Source organism: Manacus candei, unplaced genomic scaffold (assembly GCF_025592945.1).
Source record: "Manacus candei isolate 608988 ecotype Guabito, Panama unplaced genomic scaffold, ASM2559294v1 h1tg000023l, whole genome shotgun sequence".
NCBI classification, from domain to species: domain Eukaryota; kingdom Metazoa; phylum Chordata; class Aves; order Passeriformes; family Pipridae; genus Manacus; species Manacus candei.
In genome coordinates this window covers 19,099,769-19,113,871 of record NW_026138071.1, presented here as the reverse complement: position 1 = coordinate 19,113,871, position 14,103 = coordinate 19,099,769, and the positions used below count along the sequence as shown (strand labels likewise).

The following is a 14,103-nucleotide window of genomic DNA, read 5'->3' as shown; positions in this document are numbered from 1 at the left end:
TTGTATGAGTTTCATTAAAACTAGAGAAAAGCCTGTACTGAATTCCTTGGTATGTTACAAGAATCAGGTTTTGAATACTTTCCAGGTCAAGCAAGACTGAGAATCACTAATTGTAATGGTTAACAATCAAGAGGGAACTCTAAGACTAGAATGACTGAAACCTGGAAAAAATCATAGCAGTCAATAACCAAAGACTCAGGTTTGGAGTAAACAGAAAAGAACAAATATAAATGTTAGCTCTTAATATGCAACTGGCTTAAGTCCTTCTGAATGGAGCAGGTAGGCAATGGATGCAAAAAGGCTTTGAGAAATCCACAGAAGTGCAGAAACTGGACAGGGCAAAATAGAGAAGAACATGATGTGCTGGCTGAAAACATCCTGCTTAACTGAAGGAATGACCCAGCAAATAAGGAACACAGCTGCAGAGGGCATGTACTGCATCATTCAGAGAAGACACATGCCACATAGTACTTCACAGTGGAGGGGCTCTACTCTATAACCCAAAAAAAGCCAGTCAGAAGTGTGTGGGGTTCAGATAAGAATTTTGCCTAGTACCTGAAAATACAGAAGATCTGAAGTAACTCAAGAAACATGTTATTGCTGGATTTTGTAACTTTTAAAGTTTGAGTGGAGGTCTGCATCCTATTTTCTCAGGTGAATCTTCATGATTTGGGAAAAAAGAGACTTTTCTTGATGGGAACCCATATTCTCAGGGGTGGGGTCCAGCAGCAGCTTTGGTTATTATTCCAAACTTGTAATAATCTCTACCAAGGAATATCAGCTTGTCCATGTGCAGCAACTATTCTGATGAAAGCCATGCTACAGACTTTGCACAAGCCAATGTTATAAAGAGGGAAAAGGTGTATTGAAGGCAGGAGTAACTATACAACTTTCTTAATCAAGCAGCTTGAAAATTTTCTTGCTACACTTTTATTCTCACACTTTCATAATTGGAGATCAAGCCAATGTCTTCCTGAATTAGAATTCACTACCAAATCAGGCAGTAAGTGACAAAGCCAGACTGATGGCTATTGTAAGAAATCACAGAATGGTTGGGGTTGGAAGGGTCCCCTGGACATCATCTAGTCCAATACCCCTGCTAAATCACCAGTGTAGCATTTAAGGAGCAGACACACATTAAGGAAACAAGATAAGACAGCATCTCTTAAGCAAAAAGCCTGGTCAAAAATTCTTTGACTGCTTCTTGAAAAAAGCAAAACATACTGAAAGTCAAGGCCCAATGAACATACCTTTCTACTCTCTCCAAGGATGGATACAGTTCCTGGCCAAAACTTCCTGCAAGAAACCCAACACAGTCTACTGAGAGAGCACAGTCTTACAGCATTTTTCAGCTTATGAAAATGAAGTCATCATGTTCTTCTCTGAGACACAACAGCCCTCCCTACAGGATTAACTACATCTAGCACAAGTAGCCAGAAAACAGTCTAATCTAAAATGTCTCTGGTTCTGTAGCAATAGCAATGCCAGTTTTTTACCCCCTTCTCATCCCTCCCACCTCTCCTTTTTGGAAGAGGGAAGCTTTGATTCACTTTCTCAGCTACACTAATTAGCTTGAAGACAGGTTTAGATGCATTTTAATCAAAGAAAATACTTTAGACAATAGGGGGTCTGTTTCAGTTGCTTTATCTAATTACATGCCATAATCCTTTTCTAGTTGTGTTTCATTTTTGAAGCATACTCACGCTTGCACCCCAAGAAAACTGAGAAGAGCCAAATCAGTTTGCTTGTTTAAACGTAAAACACATTCCCAGTAAACATCTTCCTCACGCTCGTTGTCTAAGGCATACAACATGAACAGGGGAGGGTAGAGTCGTGGCAGTAGCACAGGGAGCAGCAAGCCAAAACTGGTTACCACATAGCTATAACAAAACAGAAAGAAAAAAAAAAGAGAGAGGTAGTTTGTAGAGGAAGACATTGTAAAAACCTAATTATATATAAAAATGGAATGATAATCATTGGAAGAAATCTTTCATGTAGTATGAGCCTATTCTATGGGGAATAAGAGTAAGAAAATAAATACAAATCCATTAAATAGTATCTCTGCTAAGAAGAGATTACAAATTACCCCCAGTGCTCTTATCCTAAATAAAACTTGCTTACCCCTAACAGATAAAAACAAATTTAGGTTTAAGTAAAGAACCAGTGCATGGAACAAGGATGAAAGGCTTATAACAAACATCACATGGAAGTCTGCTTATCAGAATCTGTCATCAGAACCAAAGGGAAAATAATCACTGCTTATATCCATCACGTGTTTATCTTTCTCCCCTCACTCAAGAAAAAAAATGGAACAGAAATAAAATAAAGCCTTTATTAGCTTTTGTTTGTTTTGTTCATTTTTTTTTTTTTTTTTGCTTTATGTACCCTGGCTCAGGAGATTCTGATCTGGAATCGGATTTCCCACTGCAAAATGATCGCCTTCCTTTTGTCTGCAGTTCCACAAATGGAATGGTGCTGCCCTCTTCTGGCAGATCAGGAAACAAGAACCTAAAAGGCAAGACATTTAACAATTTTTGAGTTCATTTCAAGAAGATTCCACATATCACAGCATTAGAAAGCAAGACTGGAGAGAAGAAAGTCAGCAGAAATAATATAGGGTGGGCTAAGACAGCATAGCTAACAGACAGTACCATCTCCCTGGAAGAAACTCTTCCAATGCCAAGGTTACCTTTCCTACATTGACATCACAAGGCTTCTAATACTAATTTAGAGTATTTCTGCTTTCAGATTGGCAGGACCCAATTAAAGCTGTAATTGTTCTCAAGAATCTAAGCAAGTCCTTCACAGGAAGATTATTCATCCATGTTGAATGATCCATGTTGATAAGAACTTAATGGAATACAGTGGGAGTCTCCATCCTCACTAGTCTTCTATACCCTCTGAACACTGTCTTTGCACAGCATCAATATCCAGACACTGAACTGCAAATCCATAACCAAGATGAACTTCTTACAGGCACATTTTGAAGGACAAGGTAGGATCTTCACTGGGGTGAAGATTTTAAATTTTTTTTTTAAGATTCCTTAAAAAGGTTCAGGAAAAAGAAGCAAACTCCAAACCCAAGTAACAATGCTGGCACACTTGGGAGTGCATGTACACTAGACATCTTTAGTTAATTCAGCAGTAGCCTGACTTGAAAATTAGAGGCTCGTTACCTAACGAGCTGGAAGATGCGTTTGAGGTAGGACTTGATCTCTCTCACAGCCTCCTGCAGCAATCGGCGATTGGCTCCTACTCCAACATAGGTCATTCTGTACACAGCTACCAGTGTTTCCACCAGCTTGCCCAATGGATGGAGAGGAGTATCACAAGCCTGAGATAAAGGATATTAACTGGCCAGTCAGATAGGTCAATGGTAGACAAGTTTAAGAAAAAAAATTACAAAATATCTCAAAAATTAGCTATATTTAACAAATTGCCATTTGCATTATAAAATATGGCAGCTGAACACAGCTCATAGGAGTCAAGACAGTACAAGAACTTGTGCTATTGGACTAGTCATCTGTCCAATACACTTAAAACTAACATGCAGTACTTAGCAAGTATTTCAAGATGCTTTGCTGGGATCCAATGTGTAAGAATGAAAACAGTAACTGAACAGAAACTGACTTTAGGAGAGCATCCATAAGTTATTCAATGATTTTAGTCTTAGTTGTGGACTTCAAAAAATTATGGGCAAACATGAACAAATATATGGATTACAGGAGTGCAAATATGGAAGGAATTAAAGAAAGCTACTATAAAGTAAGCTTGATGTCATGTCTTACCATGTCTTACTATGGGAGCATTTGAGTCACATACCTTTATCAAATATTTTTTTATATTTTCATATTTTTCCAGGGTGAAGGCACCAATGTGTTGTGGAATGAACTCCAAACTTTCCAGTGTCTGAGTATGCGAGCGGCTCAATAATTCTGGGCTGCAGTTTAAAAAGACAAAGACATTGCACAGACTGAGACATACAGCAGCAAAAAACCCTAACATTAATAACTGAACTAGTTCTAAACACCAGTATGTCCCTGAAAGGGTTTGTAGTGCAGAGTAGTACGAGTTATGATTTTCATTAGGATTTGCTGTTGTTGTTTAAACTAAAGCTTTACAGTCAGAGTGTCTAGTCTAGACTAGAGTGTGATTCCAGTTTCTTTCTCCATCCCTGTTTTGTCTTGCTCACTACATTCTCCTGGGACCAACCTGTCTTTGTGCTGCCGTCTGTTAGTGGTCAGAGCCACTGCAATGTTGTCCCAAGCCTTCCACCTGTCCCCCTGGCCAGGGCTCTCACAACCAAGCTGGTTCCAGCATTCTTCAAATACTGCCTTCCATTTCTCATCAGGAGACACTGCCAGGATCCCAAGTTTTCGCCTAATAAAATGACCAGTTTGTCTGTTAAAATCAAATAGCAATGAAAACACATTCAGCTATTACAACCACCCATGGCTAATGTCAGTCTAATATCTCACACTATATTACCAAAAGTTGCTGTACTTCACAGACTCTACTGTGAATCAAGTTTATCATTAAGAATAAACCTAGAGCCTACTGTTTCATTAACACCTTTAAAAATAATAAGCCCTTACAAACCTTATATATCCTTTATTTTTTTTCCTTGCTAACCGACATATATTCATCCATGTAATATATTATAATGCTACAAAATTAAAATGTTTTAAATACCTACATGTGAGAAAATTATGAACCTGTGGTTCATAGATGTGGGAGGGGGACTTGGACTCGGAAACTGGATTTTGGAGGTCTCAAACTATGACATAACCTTATTAGTTTTATTATTTCTTGTGGCCTTCCAGGAAACAGTTTGGTTAGACACAAGAAAGCAGTGGTGCTTATCTTCACCACTGGTATTCATTCAGAAACTTCGGGACACATTCACGTAGCAAGGAGATGGTACAAATATGTGCCAAATATCTCACTATCCTGGAATGCACAAGTAGCAGAGCTACCCAAAGAAATACCAAGGATGGATACACAGTTTCTAACCCTAAAGCAGCATCTACACACCATGTTACATGACTCCTTAGGGACATGCTGGTAGGGAGTAAAACCAGCTCAGGCACCTTTTCACTGACAGACAATGCTCAAGGATCTCTATATAGCTATAAGAAAACCAAGAGCTGTTCTCCCCATATATACAAAGATATCTCAGACATATGATGAAATTTAGGACTTTGAAAAGCTTTTGTAAACAAACAAATGCTGTCAGGGTTAACAGTTCTATCTTGATTTAAATCAAGTGTCAGAAATTGTCAGACCTTTCATTAAGATTTCCTCTACCACATTTGAGGTGAGAACTAGCAACACTGGATTTCCCCATGCTTCCAGTTTCACAAAGCAGAAAAAGTAGGCTCAAAGCCTTTTCACAATTATACCAGAAGATTTTCAGCTTCAAGAGAGTCTGAAAAGGGTAGATGAAACCCTTATTTCACAAGCAATCCTCACAAATATGTACATACATTTATTCATAGACTCCCTACTGGGGTAAAAAGCAGACAGCTGCTAAAGTTGCAAGTGTTCAGTTCAGCAGGGAGGCCTGCTTAACTCACATGCTGTTGTAGGTGTCAGCACTGTCAAAAGAAATTACCAGTGAAAGCTTCAGGAAGCACCCTGAGAAGTAATCGACGTGAAAACATTAGAGCTGTGTTTCCCATTTTAATCTGAAATTTGAGAGTGTGCTTCAAAGATACTGAATCCCATACAGCAATTAATAAACCAGTATATAGTGCTACCAAATACTGACATCTCACCAACAACTCTTTAAATTAGATTTCTTCTACCCAATTATATTAATTATTTCCCCAGAAATAATTAAGCAAATTGACCTCACGCATCTGCTACACAGAGTGTTCTATGGATACTTTTCAAAGTGATCTTTGCCAAGGCTCTTCTGCAACTGAGCAATTTTCTACTATTTTCTTATGCACTGTTTTCAAAACTTGTTTCTTTGGAAGAAATATTTTTAACTAGCCTTTGAAAGGAGACAATAGTTCTGTTCCTAAGTATTACTGAACCAACATGAGAAATTATTTCTTGTTCAACACTCACAGTGCTTTAGGTTTGTCCTTCTCATTCTCATACAAAGTAGGTTTGAAGTAGGTTCCTGTGATTTTTATCCCAGATCCCCACTCTCCACTGAAGAGACCTTCAATATAATCTCCATTTGGCAAAGTCAGTGTTCCCTTGAGAGAAGACGATAAAAATTTAACTAAAATCCACTGGGAAAGAAATTACAAGGAAAGCAATTTTTTTTTTTTTTAGACAGTAACAGTTTACAAGTGACAACTCAAATACCAACCTTTCCACTCAGAGTCCAGTTATCTGAAAATTCCCCCTCATAGACTGTATCGTCCTCAGAAAGCAGAATTCCAGTCCCCTACAAAAAGAATCATAAAGAACACAAAGGAGTAATTATAACAGAAGGCCAGACTGCAGATCTAAAGATACACTGAAAAACCTCTTACTAATTCTTAGCAAATAATAATCTTTTAAGCAGTTTCTGATGTAGTCCTATGTAAAACAGGGATGGTTTTAAAGACAGTTTTAAAAGCCTGGACAACAGAAGGTTAGAAGAACAGAAAGTTTACACAACCTAACACACTCTCATCTGTCCCATAAAGCTGCCACACTTGGGGGACAAGTCACTATAGCCCAGGGTCTGGTGTCCAACTCACCATCATTTTGTTGGTGCTGAAGGCTCCCTCATAATACAGTCCAAACTGAGTAACCACAACACCATTGCCTTGGCAAACATCATCTTGCCACATTCCCATGTACTTTTCTCCTCTGAAGAAAAATGAAGTACAAAGAATACAGTCTAAGAGTACATTTATATTCTCTCTTTGGCTTTACTGCCATAGTTGACCATTACAGAAACCATTAGGAGAGAGTCATACAGCACTTGCTTTGGGTCTGTCAATCTAGTTTTACCAGCTCCATGGAAATACAGATGTTTTTTGATAGAAATAATTACAGTGAACTTCCTTTCCAAGTTCACATTTCAAACTGGCCATATCCATGCAAGGTGTTCCTGATGACCTGAAACAATACTGAAGCCCTGTTAAGCCAAATTCATACCCCAAGGAACCTGAGCAGGAGCTCCAACACATCTAAAACAGGGAAAATTTTTAGCTGCTTTGATCAGCTTTACCTAAGATTTCAGTTGCATGGGAAAGGTGATCTTAAGCTTCATCATGCATCTATCTGATGTATTTTACAGTTATTTAGAAAAGATGCATGAAGTTCATTTTAGACTTTCGTTTTGCTAAAGTTTTTTATTTCTTTTACCTGAAGTCAGATGACTCTCATTGAGAGGAAAATAAAGAAAAGAAACCGAGTTGTTCTACTTGGGGAATAAGAGGAAGACCTAGAAAGTCATACATGACATTTTTGAAATATTAGAGTGCAGAAATTGTAAGGAAACAGATCATGTTGTAGCAAGTTTCTGTATAACAGCCTAACATAGGTCATGATATCAAAAAAATTGATTAGACAATTAAAGATTGCTCACAAATAAACACCAGCCTCTTCCAGACTTTTTTGTGCATGTAAGTCCACAGAAGTCAGGTTAGAGTCTTTGAAAATCAGTGCAAGTTCCAAATATTTTGAAAAAAATCTATTTTTACAGTTGTTCTGAAAGAGAACATGATGTTTTCACCAAGCAACAAAAAATTAACTTGTCAAGGCCTTCTTTGTTTGCTTTTAGAAGGAAACTACTGACTGACTTAATACAACCCTGCTTATTACCAAGCATTTTCATTCTAGTACACAGGAAAAACTGTGTTTATAGTAAAGAGAGTAAGCCCAGCCATTAAACTAAATTCAGAGGTCTCTCCCAGTTGGAACCATAAGGAGCAGGATGCTGTTCCAATTCCTCACACCAACTACAGGGGCCTCAGTTGGGTGAAGGCTCCTTGAAGAGAGAGATGCTGCACGCTCAGTTACCAGGATGGAAACTGGAAGCCCCACTTGCTCAAATAATTGGTTTGCAACAATAACAACAGGTAATAAAGTGTCTGCAGCTATTTCTTAGTTGTCTGGGTTGAAGAATAACTGCAGAAAATTAATCCTTAGGCCACAAACATATGCACACATCCTTCCTTGAGACCAGAAAGAAAACTACATGGGGGCAGCTCATTCATATTTGAGTAATTCTGGAGCAGAAAGCAAATGCCACACTCCTTCATCATGAACTGCCACTGCATTTACAGATTCTGGAGGTGAGAGGATCTGCAAGAAAAGCTGGACTCTCTTTAGTTTGTCCTAGGTAAATAAATGACTAAAGAAAGTATGTAGAGGCATCGTGACACTACAGTATAAGAACAACCACCAGCACTGAGCAAGACTAGATGCAAAACTGCCATCAGGAAATACCTAGACATATTACAATAGCTCTGTTTCACAAAAACAACCCCCTTTCACTCTACAGATTTTGTCTACTCTGCTTTTGAATGGGGCTTTCAGTTCAGTTGAACCAAAAACAGTTCCTTGGGCTCTCATCAAAAGCTCTTTTCAGAAAAAAAAAAAAAAAAGAACTGGTCACTGAAAAGCAGACCATATATATCTGTGCTCAGTGTTCATTTAATGTACATGTGTAGTGCAATTCTCTTTCTGAGATGGTAATTTTAGTGCTCTGCCCTGAGAGAAAGCATCTTCCCTCCATTGCACTGACAGAGTAAGTAAATGGAAAACCTGAGCATGAGCTGAAATTTACTGAGTCCTGTATATCCACCACTGAAAACCCAGTCTCAGAGGCCTGAGATGAAAGAATACTCCTCACATGACATTCATAAAACTTTCAGCACACACACAACATGATACCTCAATAAGACATCCCATTCAGAGCTTGTTTTCAGGCAGGAGTATGATAGAAAAGGAAGACAGAAAAAAACCCAAAGCAAACCCCAACACATTTATTCCAGAAACAACACCAAAAAAACAGTCTCTAGACTGAGTTTTTCAGATCATCAACCCACAAAGCCTAGCAATAAAGAAGAAAGAGACTTGCACTATTACTGGTACTGACAAATCAAGTCCTTTCCTACTCTTCGCAATTGCATGTCATACTGGAGTTTTAAGGATTTCTGGAAGCATTACCTTGTGATATCATCAAATACTCCATAACCACTCTTCTTGTCCATTATCCACTGGCCAATGAACATACTGGGAGAGGAAGAGGTCAGCTTCCCACTGCGTAGCAGCCCATGCCCATGACGCATGTTATCCTGAAAACACCCTTCATACACCTCACCCGTAGCATAGCTGTAACAACAACAGCAAAAGAATCTAAGGTTCTGCTGGGGGGCTGGTTTGGGGGCTTTGGATTGGTTTTTTTATTGGGTACTTCCCCCCTCCTCCACCTTTCCCCAGAACAGATCAATCCTCTCATTTTCCTTCTAGGAATTGCATTACAACCATACCAAGCAGGAACTAGAGTTAAAATATGTTTGGAATAAAAGCAATCCTTTAATACAAGTCTTTTGATGCTTTGTTGTTTTAAACCCCCTCTCTCCACAACGAGCAGGGCCATTAGCTGATATATTTCTCTCTCAGAAGAAAGAATTCTGTATTACTGGCAGGTGGCAGCAACATTAGAACAGACATTAATAACAGACCACTGCACCAGTCTGCAGCGTGAGCAATCTACCAAAAGCAAAGCAGAAAATAAGCCAAGCTAACCACATCCACAAGTCTGAAATGTCACAAAGCTGCACAGAGGCTTGGTAAGCAGCATTAGCTCTGCTCTCCCTTCTGCAATGACAGCAACAAGTGCCACATGTTACCTGTAGACTCCATGCCCACACATTTTGCCTTCCTTCCAGTACCCCACGTAATGGTCATCCTTATTCAGTGCTTTGTTTGGCACTCTGTATTCACCATACCTGCCAGTGCACAGAAATGGAACACAAGCAGCTGTAATGCCAATAAAACCTCATGAAAAACAGAGCAGATACATATCACAGACCCATTCTAAAATCACAATGCTCTACTTCATTCTTAGTGCATCTCCAACTACAGCAGTTACAGATTATTTTTCTAAGAGAAAGTGAGTGTTCCAGCATCACTAGGTCAATTTAGTCCACACTGCTTTTCTCCTGTTTGATTATGGCATGTTGTAAATATACCCCTCTCCACCACACTGCAGCATTTTTCTCAGTCTTCTCTGGTCCTAAGCCTGCTTCTACCTTTATTGTTTTCTTTGGGTCTTGATAATTCAAGCACACCCTTATTCCAGGGAGAGATGAGAACATATATTGCTACAGAAAATATTTTTTAAAAGGATGCTAGCTTCCAATTATGCTGAGTGGTGAGTGGCAAGGAATTATTCAGAATTTCAATATGCCCCCCAAAAAATGAGACACATTTATTGCTTTTAATCTCCTGAGGAGATTAAATGAAGTTAGGAAGGTTCTCCTGAGAGCATGTCTACCCCAATAACACATTACTGTTAAGTGTTGAGACTATAACGTGCACACTGAAATACAAGTATATGCATTTGATAATTTCAGCAATTACAGCTAAATACCAATACATGCATTTCCGGTCAGGATTTGTTTGCAATATTTCCATCTCCAACAACCCTAAAATCAGCAGGATTACTTACACTTAGTTACAAATGACCAAAGCTCTAAATTGGTTTTATAGTTTGACATTATATCAGTAGCAAAGAGGAATTTTAAAAAGCTGTCTGCAGTCAGACCACATCTCATTTTCTCCTCCAACTCAATACTTCAAAAATTCATCTGGAAGCCAACAGGACTCCTGACATTTTTATCCTGCCCAGTACAGACATGTCTGCTCACAAGATGCATATAAAAATGCCTTTGGAAGTAAGTTAACCTCTCAGCCTCACCAGTGCTCTAAGCAGATTTTCAGCAATGAAATCCACAGATCAATTCAAAGCTGTGTAATAAACTAAGTTACTTTCAAGTGGTCTTATTTGTTTAACCACATAACATGATAATGGCTAGAACTTCCGTTCATCCTATTTTCAGTCTCCTCTGTACTAGTTATCTTCATCATCAGGATCACATACTCTCATTAGTTTTATTTTCATTACCCAAACCCTGAAATCGAGATTTGGTTCTTTGTTGAATTATTAAGCCCTTACTCTACCAGAAATACAGCAAAGAAAACATGAGAGAAGATGCAATGCTACGTTGTATGAAAGGCATTGAATTTTCTGAAAGGATAAAATAAACAATACCAGAATTGTGCAAGAGCATTGCAACACAAGACATTAATAGTTACCTACGCAGAAGAAAGCTGACTGCAGACTTTTCAACTGGCTTCCTCTGCCTACAAGAGGACACCCACCCCCCCATTCTTTCTCAGCTGCTTTACACTCTCCTTCCTCCACCCTACAGCTGATTACCCCAATTAGTTTCAGTTTTTATGAAAGAGCAAGTTTTTAATCATTGGCAACTGCAGTCTTTTGTGAAGACAACTAGCATACCTCCGGAAAAATGAGAGATTATCTGTATATCAACATTAATGTACATAACCCTGAGTCAGTAAGATTCACTGCAAAACCTTTAATTACAACAAAAAATATTTTTTGCCCTCTGGCTCCACAAGTAGTGAGAGGATCTTACCCATCCTCCAGCCCGGTCCGGAAAGTCCCAGAGTACATTCTCCCATCTGCCCACTTTATGATCCCTCTGGAAAAAAATACAAAGCCAGGCAAGCGTATAAGATAATCAGGTCACTTCCCAAGTAACTTCTGTGAGTGAGCCTACTTATTGATATAGCAACCTGCTCATTTTGTTTTCAACTGTTAACATTCATGCTTTTACCTGCCATGGGGTTTTCCCGAAAGCCACCTTCCATCATAAACAGCATCCTTAAATCGAGGGTCCTTATAGAAGGTGTATTTGGCACTGCGAGAAATAGGAGGTTCTTGTCTTGGCACATTCCCACCAGCTCCATATAGAATTATGTCAGAAGTTCCTCTGAGGGCCTGATCCACTGCTTGGCTTATTGCCCTCAGCCACTTGGTCTGAAACAGAAAGTGGTTCATCACAGAATTTAGCTAATGCCTGTCTTTGCAGTGAATCTCACCCTTACAGCAAACACCATCATCTCCTTGCCCAGTTCAATGCAGTGCTGAGCACGGGAGCACTGCTACAGCCAGGCACTGTGCACACCAAGCTGCAGGAAGACTTCATTCGTGGGGAATACTTAGGCAATCCTTCTCCCAGTTTGGTTTCACAGTAGGGGAGAAAACGTCATTCATATCACTGAAGCTGTGTCAAATTTGTAGATATGCCCACCTTCTCCTGTGGTGTTGAAGAAACAAGAACAAACTGTTCTTCTGGTGTTGTAATCTTCAATCCGTTCCTACATGGGGGGAAAGTATTTTAATCTGTGAAATTCCATCCTGAAAAAGCAAGGTTTTTTAGAGTATCAGTACTGTATCTTCTCTCCCCTTCCCCAGCTAGCACTCCCTTTAAGTCAGCAGAAAAAAGAAGCAGCAGGAAAGAATACTCTCTTCCCTCTCAACTCCCTTCTTCTTTCTGATGTTTATACAACTTTTTTTTAAGACATAGAAATACATTTTCTGAAACAAGAAAAAAGGGTAGAGATGACTGCAATCACAGTATTCCAGTCCTAGTTCACAATAATTGGTTATAAAATGCTCATCTTCTCTCCCAAGAATATATGACTACTTCAGCATCACAAATGAGAATACTCACACATTACCAGTTTCTTCGGAAAGAGCTTCTACCCACAGTGTGGACAAGGGAAAAATATGGTGGGTTGAGAACTGCAGGAAAAGAGAAGGGACATTTCATTAGGTATTGATGCATTAGCCCTGCCCCACACTTGTTCTGAATGTTTTTTTTCCTTTCCTTGAGGAGTAGGAAAAGCTAAGCATTACTGGCTCTTTCTATCCCCTGGGTCCAAGAAATAGCAAGCAGAAACCATGCCAGCCACAGCAATGGCAATCAAATGTTAAAAAAGTACATAATTTCAGATTTATTTTTACAGTGCAAAAACTTCACTATATGAAAAATGTATCATGTTGTTTGAAGCAGAGAAAAGGTTTTGTTCCTTGGATACAAGCTATCTTACCTGAGCATGTACCAAAGCATCATTAAAGAGGATAAACCAGTTTACAGAGAATCTTCCAGCGTGCTGCAGAGACAAACCCCGGTTGCTGCTTTCACAGATTAAACGACGCTCCGGCTTCCGCAAGGAATCCTACAGGAAGAGTGAAAAACAAAATTACAGAATCTTACTTCTCACTGACTGTGACTTAAGGTCAGTGCTGTTTGTCTTTCAGAGTAAAGGCCCAACTCTTCATTTCTAAAGAGTACTACAGCAACACCAATTAGAAAACTGAGAAGTGCAACTGGGATGGCAGCATCAGTAATAGAAATTCAAGATGCTAATGGACTGACAATTGTCATTATACCGTCATTTTCCCAGGAAAGGTCTTCCAGAAGCCAAGTGTGTATTCTGCTTCTTTTATTTTTCTACTAAGTTGGACAGCAAGGCTCTCGTAACACGAACTACAATCCTGCAGCTTCTGGTATTCTGGAGATGCCTGTAGGGCACAAGGTAAGACAAACCTGAGAGTGTTTCTGAACAGCTGTACCAACAATACTGACCAAGCTGCAATACAACAGCTCATTTTATTAAATCAGCACTAAATACATCACAGTTGGTCTGGTTAATAAACAGAGGAGACTGAATTATTTTGTGGCACGTGTTCTGTTGGTGTGCTATAAGTTTTTAAAAATCACAAGAAGTTCCATGAATGTTACAAATAGAATGGTTAATACACAATTACATGATCTACCTTCTTGCAGCTTAACAAGCTGTAGCATTAATAGTTCTAATAATTGCAGGAGAATATTTTAAATTACTACATTGGGCTAAACGTACAAGTAGTTACCGCTCCTGTTTAGTCATCTTTTATTTCCAAACAAAGCAATTACATACTAAATGGGTGGTAATAGTCTACCTAATATATATGTAGTATTTGTAGTAGAGTATTACAACCATGTAATACAGCAATGCTGCCAGATGAAACTGAAAAGCACCGGGCAAACATCAAAACAATATATTTGC

General features: G+C 39.0%; 1 protein-coding gene across 8 annotated transcripts in view; it reads right to left on the bottom strand.

The window, feature by feature from the left end:
• The window catches only part of ALS2 (alsin Rho guanine nucleotide exchange factor ALS2), a 223,082-nt gene that overhangs the window by 5,621 nt on the left and 203,358 nt on the right, over positions 1-14,103 (bottom strand). For 7 of the 8 annotated variants that reach the window (XR_007904470.1, XM_051787047.1, XM_051787051.1 and 4 more), the window contains 17 exons: positions 13,445-13,576; positions 13,102-13,230; positions 12,723-12,793; positions 12,300-12,366; positions 11,823-12,025; positions 11,622-11,687; positions 9,810-9,908; positions 9,124-9,288; positions 6,702-6,813; positions 6,326-6,403; positions 6,076-6,209; positions 4,213-4,401; positions 3,823-3,940; positions 3,177-3,334; positions 2,386-2,508; positions 1,704-1,880; positions 1,251-1,296 (listed from right to left, as the gene is read on the bottom strand). Coding sequence is in view for 7 of the 8 variants with exons in the window: in XM_051787047.1 (XP_051643007.1) it covers positions 1,251-1,296; positions 1,704-1,880; positions 2,386-2,508; positions 3,177-3,334; positions 3,823-3,940; positions 4,213-4,401; positions 6,076-6,209; positions 6,326-6,403; positions 6,702-6,813; positions 9,124-9,288; positions 9,810-9,908; positions 11,622-11,687; positions 11,823-12,025; positions 12,300-12,366; positions 12,723-12,793; positions 13,102-13,230; positions 13,445-13,576 (2,067 nt within the window). In the remaining variant the exon portion in view is untranslated. The remainder of the gene's footprint in view (positions 1-1,250; positions 1,297-1,703; positions 1,881-2,385; positions 2,509-3,176; positions 3,335-3,822; positions 3,941-4,212; positions 4,402-6,075; positions 6,210-6,325; positions 6,404-6,701; positions 6,814-9,123; positions 9,289-9,809; positions 9,909-11,621; positions 11,688-11,822; positions 12,026-12,299; positions 12,367-12,722; positions 12,794-13,101; positions 13,231-13,444; positions 13,577-14,103) is intronic. The other variant, XM_051787053.1, reaches the window with a different exon arrangement.